The sequence below is a fragment of the Dasypus novemcinctus genome, chromosome 1, assembly GCF_030445035.2.
Source record: "Dasypus novemcinctus isolate mDasNov1 chromosome 1, mDasNov1.1.hap2, whole genome shotgun sequence".
Taxonomy (NCBI): Eukaryota; Metazoa; Chordata; class Mammalia; order Cingulata; family Dasypodidae; genus Dasypus; species Dasypus novemcinctus.
In genome coordinates, this window is record NC_080673.1 from 20,572,973 (window position 1) to 20,585,720 (window position 12,748).

The 12,748-nt window shown below is 36.4% G+C and overlaps 1 protein-coding gene and 1 pseudogene across 1 annotated transcript in view; one reads left to right on the plus strand and one right to left on the minus strand.

Moving 5' to 3' along the window:
- NEK1 (NIMA related kinase 1) overlaps window positions 1-12,748 on the plus strand; it is a 250,427-nt gene that overhangs the window by 199,930 nt on the left and 37,749 nt on the right. The window contains 1 exon segment of the mRNA XM_058309299.2: window positions 3,697-3,820. Within this exon segment, the coding sequence (XP_058165282.1) occupies window positions 3,697-3,820 (124 nt within the window).
- Window positions 6,493-7,048, minus strand: LOC101436432 (ras-related protein Rab-9A-like; annotated as a pseudogene).

Genomic DNA, 12,748 nt, shown 5'->3' on the forward strand with positions numbered 1-12,748 from the left:
CCAAAACTTACTGTTAAAACAAAAACCATTTTATTGTATCTCATTGTTTTGTGTGTCAGGAATTGAGTCAAAGTTTGGCTAACATGGATTTTCTGATCCATGTGCTTATGTGTTGGGTTACTTGGTGGTACTCACCTGGCACCTAGGTTTGGTCTGAAGGGTCCAAGATGGCTTCATTGTTGTCATGGCAGGTACAGCAAAAAGGTCTGGCTAGCTGGGCCTTTCTCCCTCTTCATGTAATTACAGAGCCTTTCCATGTGCTCACTTCTACAGGATAGTCTGACTTCTTGCATGTAGCTCAGGGCTCACAGAGAGCAAGGTGAAAGCTGATTCTGCTCTTAAAAGCTAGTCTCATAACTAGCACTGCATCACTTCTGTCATACTCCATTAATCAAAGTAGTCACAGGCCAGCCTAGATTTAAAAAGAGGAGAAACAGAGTCCATCTCCCAAAGGGAGGAATGTCAGAGAATTTGCAGCAATCTTTAATCTGCCTTAGTCTGCCCTCTGAACCAAAATTATTTACATTCTTCCCACATGCAAAACTTGGAACAAAATAGTGTTGTTTTTTTTTGAGATTTATTTCTCTCCCCTGTCCCCCTGTTGTCTACACTCTGTGTCCATTCACTGTGTGTTCTTCTGCGTCCCCTTGCATTGTCAGGCGGCACCAGGAAACTGCATCTTTTTTTTGTCATCTTACTGTGTCAGCTTTCTGTGTGTGCTGCACCACTCCTGGGCAGGCTGCACTTTTTTTCACATGGGGTGGCTCTCCTTGCAGGGCACACTCCTTGCATGTGGGGCTCTCCTGTGCTGGGGCGCCTCTGCATGGCACGGCACCCCTTGTGTGCAGCAGCATTGCGCATGGGCCAGATTACCACACGGGTCAGGAGGCCCTGGGTATGGAACCCTGGACGATACCCATGTGGTAGGTGGATGCTTTTTATCAGTTGAGCCACATCCACTTCCCTGGAGTAAGATAGTATTGATAATCTTATTTGGAGAGGAAAAAGAAAAGTTAACAAATTGAAGGAAGAAAACTTCTCCTCAGATTTCCTTTGCTTTTAGAAAATAGTAACCAGGTGAAAATCAGCTTCCTTTGCATCAAAGCCTTATCCCAAGATAAGTCTAAGATCTTGTCACTGAAGATCTGTCTGCATGCAAATGATGTTCTTAGAATATACTTCTTCAAGAGTGATTACTTTCAATCTGGAGACCCATAAGTAAAATAAATAAGTTACTTGTCCTTCACATACCCCACATACAAATGATGAAGCACATGTAGACACTCAATTTTAAAAACAGGAAAAATGGGAGGGACATAACAGTGATTGGTCCATTAGAATTGTGAAACCCAGCCAAGCATAGTGTTATCACTCTGCTTCCTTTGCACCAGAGCTTGGGCTCCTCCTGGATCTTCTCATTCTGAACTCTGTCTTTCCCTTTCAGTCCAAGCCAGTGGTGCTTCTGCAAGTAGACGGTTCCTAATACCTTTGTGGGTTTCTTATGTATATGGTTGACATTCACTGTGTTTGACAAAAGCCACTCTTTTTTATCTATTTTTCCAAGATAGATATCTATTTTTTTTTCTTTTTTTTTTTAATCTATTTTCCTGTACCTTGGGCTGCCTTTGAGGATGCTGTGAAACAATGATTCATCGATCTCCTCTTGTCTAGCAAAGAGGGTCCATGAGGCATCTTTTTTTCTGTGCCTTTACCAATGTCATCTTTGCCATGAGACCATATTTTACTGCCCTGAATTTGATCTTTGTCCTGAGGCCATGTCTTCCTTTGAGAAGCTTTTGCTGCCTAGAAAAAAATTGTCCTGGGCCCTCCTTATAAAGCTCTTCTAAATTTTGCTCATAGACTAAACAATTCTTTTTCCATTTCTTCCTCTCTCATGTACTTTATCTGATGCTACTCGAAGAATCCAGTGGGCAATTTCAAACATTTTGCTTAGATATCTTATTAACTACTAGATCATTGAATTCCTTAGGTACATTGTTTATCTTTTAGTTATGGAATTCTGTTCAACGTGTTACTACATAACACATTGCTCCCAAAACTTAATGGGTTGAAATAAACATTTTATTGTATCACACACTTTTGTGGGACAAGAATTGGGCAGGTTTTTATGCTCCATGTGGTATCAGCTGATGTTTCTCAGTGATATTCAGCTGGCAGCTGGGCTGATCTGGAGGGTACAAGGTCACTTTATACCCATACCTGGCATTTTGGCAGGGCTCACCTGGGCCTGCTCAGTTAGGTCCCTTTCTGTCTTAATTTTAGTCTCAGGACCTTGCCACATGGTCTTTCCAAGATAGTTAAACTTCTTTCAGGATACTTCAGGCTTCCAGCTAGCAAGGGAGAAGCTGCCAATTCTTTTAAAGGCTGTGCCTGAAACTGGCATAGCAGTACTTCCACCATACTCCATTGGTCAAGGCCATCAAGGGGAATTCAAGGGGAGGGAAAACAGCCTACCTCTAGATGACTGGAATATCAGAGACCTTGTTGCATGTGTGACCATCTTTAATTCCCCACAATAACGTAAATAGTCTTAATCATAAGAATCAACGTTACTAAAAATCTTAGAAGTTGATATCTTAAAAAGGAGATATCTTAAATGCCTAGCAGTTACTAGATACTTGATACCTTTTCTTAAAAACAAAAACAAAGTCTGCTAGGCATATAATGAAGACTATATAGGCTAATGGAGAGATTAGCAAACTTTTTATGTAAAAAGTCTTTTTTAGTAAATGTATTAGACTTTGTGGGCCATACAGTCACAAATCTAGTTTGTAAAATGAGAATATGTCATATTGATATGTTAAAGTGCTGAAGAATAGAAATAGTCATTTAAAAAAAAAAAGTAAAAGAGATTTTCCCCAGAATGCTTACTTTGTATGAGTAGAAAAAGAAAAAAAAACATTTGAGTAAAGGTTAAGACATTAAGGATTGGTACAATATCAATTATTCTAATTTGAACAGATAATTGGAAACTTGGAAAATGGAGAAGAATGGATTGTCTGGGTTCAAGGGAAAAAGAGGGTGGTAACTTGAACAAGATAGTATTAGTAATCTTAATTAGAGAGGAAAAAGAAAAGTTAACAAATTGATGGAAGAAAACTTCTCATGATGATTTCCTTTACTTTTAAAAAATAGTGACCAGGTAATCATTAGTTTCTGTCAGATAATAGGTAGCACCTTGATTACTCATTATTTGAGGGCTTAGGAAGATAGGTTTAGTTCATTTCAGTTCTTATGTTCTTGATATCATTTTAGAAGTCCAGGTAATCTTTTTTGGTTGTTGAAAGTTTGAGATGTTCTTTTTGTTACCAGTCTGTTCTCCTACTATATTTTTCTATTACAGGTATATTTATCCTTTAAACTAGTTTTTATACCTTCAAGAGAAAAGGTTTATATCATAATGAAAAATACACAGAGCACAGAATATTTCTTTTGAATTTTTTATTTGCAGTGGAAATGAAAGGGAAGATTCTTTCATTTCAAAAATTTGTTGAATTAGAAAGTTAACACAATAGCAGAATTAAAGACCTATAGATAAGATATGTGTTTTCTTCTGATCTCTTCAATATATTAGCCTAGTATACTACATAGTGATAATTTATAGAAAGTTTATTCAGTATTCTCTAAACTAATTTTGCTTATAGACATGTTTCTTGTTACATTTCTGCTTTACAGAGCCTGATGACTTAGAAACAGAAGTTTTACAAGAGCCAAGTGGAATGAACAAAGATGGTAGCTTGCCGGGTACTATTATTACTGATGTGTGGATTAGTAAGAAAAAAGAAACAGAAAATACTAAGTATGCTACCTTTTTTTCCTTTACATTTTAAAAGCTGGGTTCCTTTTTGTAATACCTTTTAAAAATTATGTTGTAATATCCTAATATTTCAATATTATATCCTAATATTGTAATGCCTTATAGAATTCAGTTTAAATTTAATTATATATAATTAAATTATAAATAATTTAATTTTACATGTTTTAGAAATCAGGTATATAAAGATATACAGTAAAAAGTTTGTTTCCTGTCTCTATCATCCACCCAATTCCTACCTTCTTCTCCCTCCAGATATTTTTATATATGCTTAAGTAAACACAAATATATTATCTCCCTTCCTCCCTTTTAAAATACAATGGTTAGTATAAACAGTATTTTCTATCTTATTTATTTTTACTCAGTAAATCTGGGAAATTGTTTCATATTAATACAGAACAGGCTTCCTCCTTTTTTCTTATTTTATATAAAAGCTACACAGTATCCCATTTTATGGCTATATTACAATTCAATTAATAAGCCTCTTATTTGGATGGACATTAATATTACAAACAGTGTTCTCATTAATAACCTTATATATAAGATCATTTTAATTGTAAGTATTTCCATAAGTTGGATATATAGAAATGGGATTACGGGGTCAGATGAATTTTTATAAATTACATTTGTAATTTGGTCATTGTTCTTTCCAGGGATTGTACTAATTTATATTCTCAGAAAGAATGTATGAAGGCCACTGTTTTTCCCACAGCCTTGCCAAATTTTTATTTTTGATTGTTGCCAATACAATACATAAAAAATCATATCTCAGTTTGGGGACTTAGTTTATCTCTTATTATAGATGAGGTTGAGCACATCTTTTCAAATTTTTTTTTGGTTTATCTTTGTGTATGTGCATGTGTGTGTTTTAAGTTATCATGTTTATCTGGATTTTGGTAACTAGCCATAAAAATCCATGCTCATTATGAGGTTATTAAAGAATTTTTGAGTATTTCTTCTAGTGCTTTTATGTAGACACTTTTTACGTTTAAATCTTTGATACATTTGGAGTTTATCTTGAGGTATGGTCCAAAGGATGGATTCAGTTTTTTCCTTAATGGCTACCCATTTGTCCCAATCTGAATTTAGCTTTTATTAAATTAGACCCCTCTCCCCTGCCAAAAATAAAAATTTTAAAACATCTGTTGGTAATTTATTGGGATGTTAAATTCATAAATTAATGTAGGAGGAATCAGCATTTGTGTTCTTACTGCTGAAGAAAAAAATGTAGGCTTTTCTGTTTGATCAGATTTTGGAATTTTGTATTTCCTTCATCATTAGGTATTATTCTTAGGTATATTATCCTTTTTGTTTGCAGTATGATTGTTGTTTTTTTTTAAGATTTATTTATTTATTTCTCTCCCCTTCCCCTGCTGCCGCGGTTGTCTGTTCTCTGTGTCTATTTTGCTGCGTCTTCTTTGTCTGCTTCTGTTGTTGTTAGCGGCATGGGAATCTGTGTTTCTTTTTGTTGTCATCTTGTTGTGTCAGCTCTCCATGTGTTCGGCGCCATTCCTGGGCAGGCTGCACTTTCTTTCGTGCTGGGCGGCTCTCCTTCTGGGGCGCACTCCCTGCGCGTGGGGCTCCCCTACGTGGGGACACCCCTGCGTGGCAGGGCACTCCTTGCGCACATCAGCACTGTGCATGGGCCAGCTCCACACGGGTCAAGGAGGCCTGGGTTTTGAACCGCGGACCTCCCATGTGGTAGATGGACGCCCTAACCACTGGGCCAAGTCCGCTGCCTGGTATTCTTATGTATATTATTTCAGGTATATCCTTAGGTTTATTCTTAGGTGTACTGTCCTTTTTGTTTATGGTTCTAACTAGTGCCTATACTTATGTGAGATCTGGAACTAGAGGTTTGTATATATGAAAGTTGTTGATTTCTTTATAATGATTTTGTACACTACTACCTTACTGATATCTATGAATATTCATGATAGATTTTCAGTTGATGCTTGTATTTTTCAAGTATATGCTCATATAAAAATAGTGAGGTTTTACAACTTTCCAATTTTATTAACCTATTGCATTGATTAGTACCTTCTGTACAATGTTTAATATTGGTAATAGTGGGCATCTTTATTTTGTTCTGTAGTGAAAAGATTCTATTGTTGATCCCCATTCAGCATGACTGTGCTTTTTAGCTGAGATACTTATCTATTCATGTTTTACTGCTTAAAAAAAGAATGGATTTTGTCAGATGACTTTTCAGTCTCTATGGAATCATTCATATAAATGTTTTCCCTTGTCTAATAGTATGATGAGTCAATAGATTACCTAATGTGGAAACATCTTACATTACTTAAGTAAGCCCTACTTAATATGATATGCAATTTTTCAAGCTTTTTGTTTAAATTATAATTAAAGTATTGGTCACCTCACTTATTAGCTTTGTGTCTTATATATTTAAATTAAAGAAACATTATTAGGCAACTTTTACCATTTATAAATGTCAGGTGCCTTTATTTAGTAAATAGATAACTTCCAGAGTAGATGTGTCCCTTCTATGCACTTGAGGATGCAGCAATATATATTAGTTTCATTTTATATTAGTAGAGGAAACATTGCTGCAAACTGTAATTCTCTTATCTACCCTTATATTTAATTTGTGTGTATGCGTGAGTTGGTTAAGAATGCATTGCCAATCTCTGTAACAATCAGCAAGATGAACTAGTCTCAGGCTTTTGGTAAAGTTTGACTCTGTCTGTCTGAATCAAGTGATCTGACATCCTCAGTAGTGAGAACTCTTTGAACTACTTCCTCAAAGGCTGCTGTACCACTAGAGGCATCTTTTGTACTTGTTTCCAAGACAGCAGAATTGCCATTATCCCTGCACTGGGCTTGGGCTTCTTCTGCAGACATTTGCCATATACTTAAATCAATCTTGTTATCCAAAAATCAAAAGGAAAGCTTTCAGGTTCTTTCTTCCAGTTAATGAAGTTCTGGAAGCCTTGAGAATCCTCAACACTAAAAGTAAGCAGGCAACAGAACTTCTGTAGAAACAGAACTTCTGGCTTCTGAATCACTCTCGACCAGCTATATCCCAAATCTGCATGGTAATAAAATGTCCATTCACCTCCAAATATTTATTTAAAATTTCTATACCTATTGTGTAGAACAGCTCGGTATCAAATTTGTTCATTTTGTGAGAGAACTCTTCCCAACTCCACCATCTCCAAGGAGAATTACTTTAAAAAGTGATTTTCCTGCCATTGTATGTCACCAGATATTTGATTCCAGAACTGGCGTGACCACCTGGAGGCCACGCTGGGTGTTCCCCGCCGGCCTGTCAGGGAGGTGGGAAAGAGAGAGGGTCTGGGACTGGGTGGCGAGGCCCACTATTCCAGTCCAGCACCCTGGGAACCATGTGGCAACCAGCTGGGCACTGTGCTGTTTTAATGTACGTTTCTTTGTTGATATTTTATTTGGTATTTTTGAATGAATACTTGTGAGATTAGTCTGTATTTATCTTTTGTTATGGGAAGTCACTGAAATTTGGCATTCTTGTTATATTTTCTTCACACAAAGTAATTGGAAGTTCCTTCTATTGCAGTGCTCTTATAATAGGGATTGGCAGTGTTTTCTGTAAAGGACCAGATAGCAAATATTTTATGCTTCACAGACAATTTAGTCTCTGCCTCAGCTACTCAACTCTGCCATTAGGCTGCAGCAACAGCCCATAGATAATACATAAACAAATGAATGTAGTTGTTCCAGTAAAACTTTATTTACGAAGAAATGAGGTAGAGTTGGCCTGCAGGCCATAGTTTGTCACCCTCTGCTCTAGAACTGTTTAAATATCATTAGCATTATCTGGTCTTTAAAAATTTAGTAGAATATTCTTGTGAAACCAGCTAGGCTGAATGTATTTTTTGGGCTTGGGAGGGCCAGGGAAAAGGTCATTGCTTTTTTTCTTTTTTTTTTTTTTTTAAGATTTACTTATTTATTTAATTTCTCCCCCTCCCCTGGTTGTCTGTTCTTGGTGTCTATTTGCTGCGTCTTGTTTCTTTGTCCGCTTCTGTTGTCCTCAGCGGCACGGAAAGTGTGGGCGGCGCCATTCCTGGGCAGGCTGCTCTTTCTTTTCACGCTGGGCGGCTTTTCCTCACAGGTGCACTCCTTGCGCGTGGGGCTCCCCCACGCGGGGGACACCCTTGCGTGGCACGGCACTCCTTGCGCGCATCAGCACTGCGCATGGCCAGCTCCACACGGGTCAAGGAGGCCCGGGGTTTGAACCGCGGACCTCCCATATGGTAGACGGACGCCCTAACCACTGGGCCAAAGTCCGTTTCCCTTTTTTTTTTTTTTTAAAGATTTATTTTTATTTATTTAATTCCCCTCCCCTCCCCCGGTTGTCCGCTCTCCTGTCTTTTTGCTGTGTCTTGTTTCTTTGTCCGCTTCTGTTGTCGTCAGCGGCACGGGAAGTGTGGGCGGCGCCATTCCTCGGCAGGCTGCTCCCTCCTCCGCGCTGGGCGGCTCTCCCTATGGGCGCACTCCCTGCGTGTGAGGCTCCCCCAGCGGGGGACACCCCTGTGTAGCACTGGCACTCCCTGCGCGCATCAGCGCTGCGCATGGGCCAGCTCCACACGGGTCAAGGAGGCCCGGGGTTTGAACCGCGGACCTCCCATGTGGTAGACGGAAGCCCCAACCACTGGGCCAAAGTCCGCCTCCAGGTCATTGCTTATTGATCTCTTCCCTGTATCTTCAAAGAAAAAAGAATCTGTTTAGATATCATTATTCTTCTGGATTTAATTTTGTTAAGTATTTCCACAGAAAACAGACAATATCATCCAAGTTTCCAAATTTCCCTAAAATTGAACAAAATAATTTATTTTAATTTCCTGCATTTGTTATTCCCCTTTTTAATTCTTAATTTTGTTTTTTAAAATTATATTTTCTCCCATTTAAAAATTTTTTTATTGTAGTAAATATATATTCTCCCATTATTTTTTCTCAACTAGGCTAGCTATTAGTATATTATTTTGAGTGTTATGTGAGCATTCTTCATATGATGAGATACAAACACAGGTAGATAAAACAGCCAAGAATGGATGACAGGATAGGCTTTTGTTAGATCAAAGAGCCTTGAGGGAGATAGAAGGAAATGAGGATGGAGGAGGAGATGGAAGGACCTGGGACTTACCTAACCTAGGCTTCTGTGGAGGCAAGAGGGAGTGGGGGTGGAGAACATATGGGTCCTGGGTTCTCTCTTTTATTGTGACCCAGAGAGGAGGGAGTAGGGTTTTTCCACAAATGCTGGGAATTGGCATATTTAAACTATGAAGCATGAAAAGCAGAAGAGCAAGGGCCTTTTGGGGAAGCTTAGAGCAGTTCTTTTCATCCAGACTCTATGAAGGTACATCCCTTGTTAGTTAGTTATGCCCAGAGCAGGACTGACTGGGGTGGTTGTGCAAAAGGGAAACATGTCTAGGCTGGGCAAGATGATGAGGCACAAATATAATTTATTTTATATCATTACATTTTATTTATTTTATGTTTTCAAAGAATTGATTTTGGACTTCCTTATTAGTTTTTGTGTTTTCCTTTTTCTAGCTCATTAATTTTTCTTACATCTTTATTAATTTAATTCCTTCTGCTTTTCTGCAATTTAATAAGTTGGTAGTTTTCTACATAATTGAGTTGGATGCTTGATTAATTTCTTTTGGGCCTTATTATTTATACTTTTCCTTTTTGATCCACTACTTGTTTAACAGAATATTAAGTTTTCCAGACATAGAGCCATTTTGCTTTCGAATTGTGTTGTAAAATTCTACTTTTGTCATTTTGTCTTTAAAGAATATTTCTGTACTATTTTTCTGTTTTTATTACTATTGAGATTTTTTTTTGGGTAGTTAGCCAAGATCAATATTTGATATTATTCCATGGATACTTGAAGTATTTTCAGTGAACAGAGTTTGATATCAGCTCTCTATCAGATTACGTTTTTTAGTTCTTTAATATGCTTATTGATTTTTATTCTTTTGATTGAGATGAGTGGAAGTCTTTTTTTAGTAATGTTTCCATTTATTTTTTATTATATCTTGTTTTAGTTTCCTGGGTTGCTGAAAGCAGATACTATGAAATGGGTTAGCTTTCAGCAATAGGAATTCATTAGCTTACAGTTTGAGGCGGTGAGAATGTCCCAGTCAAGGCATCATGAAGGTGATGCTTTCTTTCTGAAGACCAGATGCTGGGGATCCTTGGGTCCTCTGGCATATGGCAAGGCACATCGGGGCATATGCTGGTCTTTCCCTTCTCTTCCAGGCCTCACTGCTTTCAGCTTCCATGGCTTTCTCTCTCTTTGTCTAAATTATATTCTATTATATAAAAGAACTCCAGTAAGAGGATTAAGGTCCACCCTGGGCCATACTTTATCTGAAGTAACCTCATTAAAAGGTCCTACTTACAATAGATTTGCACCTACAGGAATGGATTAACTTTAAGAACATGATTTTCTGGGGTATATACAGTTCCAAACCACCACATATTTCAATAATTTTTGTTTAATGAATGTTAATCCTAAATTATTTGGTGCATAGATATTCACAACTATAATACCTTTGTGGGGAATCATACTCTATGGCATTATATACTGCTAGTTTTTTAGTCTTATATACTCTTTTGACTGAAATTTTTTCTTATATTTTTGTTTGTATTTGCCCATTATACTTTAACCCATCCTTCTATTTTCAACTTCTTTGAATTGTTTTAAGTTGCATCTCTACTAGGGTATGTGATTCATTGTTTTTTTTGTTTATGTAAACTAGTTCATTACTCTTATTGATAAGACCATACGTTTAAATTTAGTTCTGTCATTTTCATTTTATTTTTATAGTATTATTAGTTGTTTATTGTGTTTATTTTGTTTGTTTTGCTTTTTTATATATTGTTATTCTGATATTTAGGAAGGATTTTTTCCTTCCTGTAGTAAATCTATATGAATATAACTTTTTTCATTAGATGATATCCTTAGAGTTCTCTCCTGTAAACATGATAAAACTAGCATATTTCCATTTCCTCTCTTTCTTCTCTTTCCTATTTAATTTTAGTTTTATCAACTTCGTCTTAATATTTACCTTCGTATTGTTAAATATCCTTTTTCAATATTAAGCCCTGATTCTTTTGTCATTTTTTCTCCAGTCATCTCTTAGTTAGCTGAATTTTCTCTTCTAATGTCTTCAAAAAAGTGTTTATAGAAACAATATTGCAGAAGTTGTTGTGTGTTTATAACTCTTCCTGTAACCTTGATACTTGAATGCTTTTGGCTGTACAAAAAAATTTTTGGCTCACGCTTTCAATTCTTTTGTACCTTAAAAATATTGTTCCACTCTATTCTGGAGTTTTAATATTTACAGTGAAAAAATGTGAAGCCAGCCTAACATTTATAATGAGAGAAGCATAATCTTTTTCTTGACTTTTCAAAATAATCTCTTTTATTGAAGTCTAATAACTTTAATAGGGTTTCTCTGTGTTAACAGTTGTTGGTCACTGAACGTGGCACATGGTGTTTTCTTTCAATATGTAGGTACAAAGTTTTTATGTTAGGCAGCTTTCTTGAAATTTAGTGTTACATGTTTGTTCTTTTATAGGGGTTCCAAGCATGTTATACTAGAACTCCTATATTTGTCTTTGATATTTATCTTTTTTCCCTAATTTTTGGACTCTATTCCTTTGTTTCCATTTTATTTTGTTTCTGTTTCTTCTTTCCATGTCCTTTGCCCCTGAGTTTCCATTTCGCCTATTTTTTCTTGTGTGCATTCTCATTTTATCTTTATTCTGTTGTGGTTTTGCTTTTTACTTTTGTTCTTTTTTCATAAATTGTAGGAGTTTGTTTCACAACCAAAAATAAGAACACACATTCTTTTCTGCTACTGTAAATATGGCTATTGTGTATGATTCTTAGGTATCTGTGTGATTCTTTATCATCTGCTTTTCAAACCAGATCAGACTGAGGTCCATTGCAAACAAGGGATGTTCAACTGTTATACAAGGCTGTTCTCACATTCAGGAAATGTGTTCTGGCCGACTCTCTTTGAGTTATATTGCTGCTCAATCCTCTCTCCAGAAGGTTTCTTGGCTATTCTTTCTTCCATGCAACTCTGATCTCACCTATCATTTGGAATCTGGGAATTATAGTTCTAGTCTCCAAATTTTGCTAAAATTTGCTAAAACCTCCCCTTCCTCCCACCCAAATATTTTGTGCTTTTGAAGAACTTTCAGGACACAAAGGCAAGAAGCTGATATACACAGTCATGTTCTTACCAGAAGTCCTATAATAACTTTAATAGCCTTTGCAATCATTGCCTATATCTTTATTAACTTCTACAGTGTTTATGAAGTTCGTTGAAGAAGACTGTGTCTTCTATTTTTTAAGCATTTCTTATTTAATATCGAACTAATATAAAACCAGAATTTGATCCATGTGGGTATGATGATTTAATAATTTATAAGGCTGACATTTCTAATCAGTGGGAAAATATAATCTATTCAATGCATGCTATTGAAACAAATTAGTAACAATTTGGAAAATATATTCACCTATTTCTATTTCTGATACCATTCAATGAGACAATTAATAGAAATGGATTAATGACCCAAATATAAAAGAAAAGAGTACTGAGAGTTAATGTCTGAAATTCATAAGAACTTGAAGAAATTAATATGAAAAAAAAGTCCAAGAGATAAATGAAGAGATGATATGTATAAGCTTATCACAAAGGAGTAATCTAGTAAATATAACAGCATGATACTTTGGATATTGGATGGGGAGGGACAGTCAACAAAATGAGGAAAAAAGAGATAAAATGTCTAAGTGCTTTGATAGACTAACTTTACTCTATGGAGAACTTAGACATGTGTATAACACTGCTAGTCAGATAGTTTCCCCTCCTCAGTGGGGAGGAGTGAGTCAAGGTA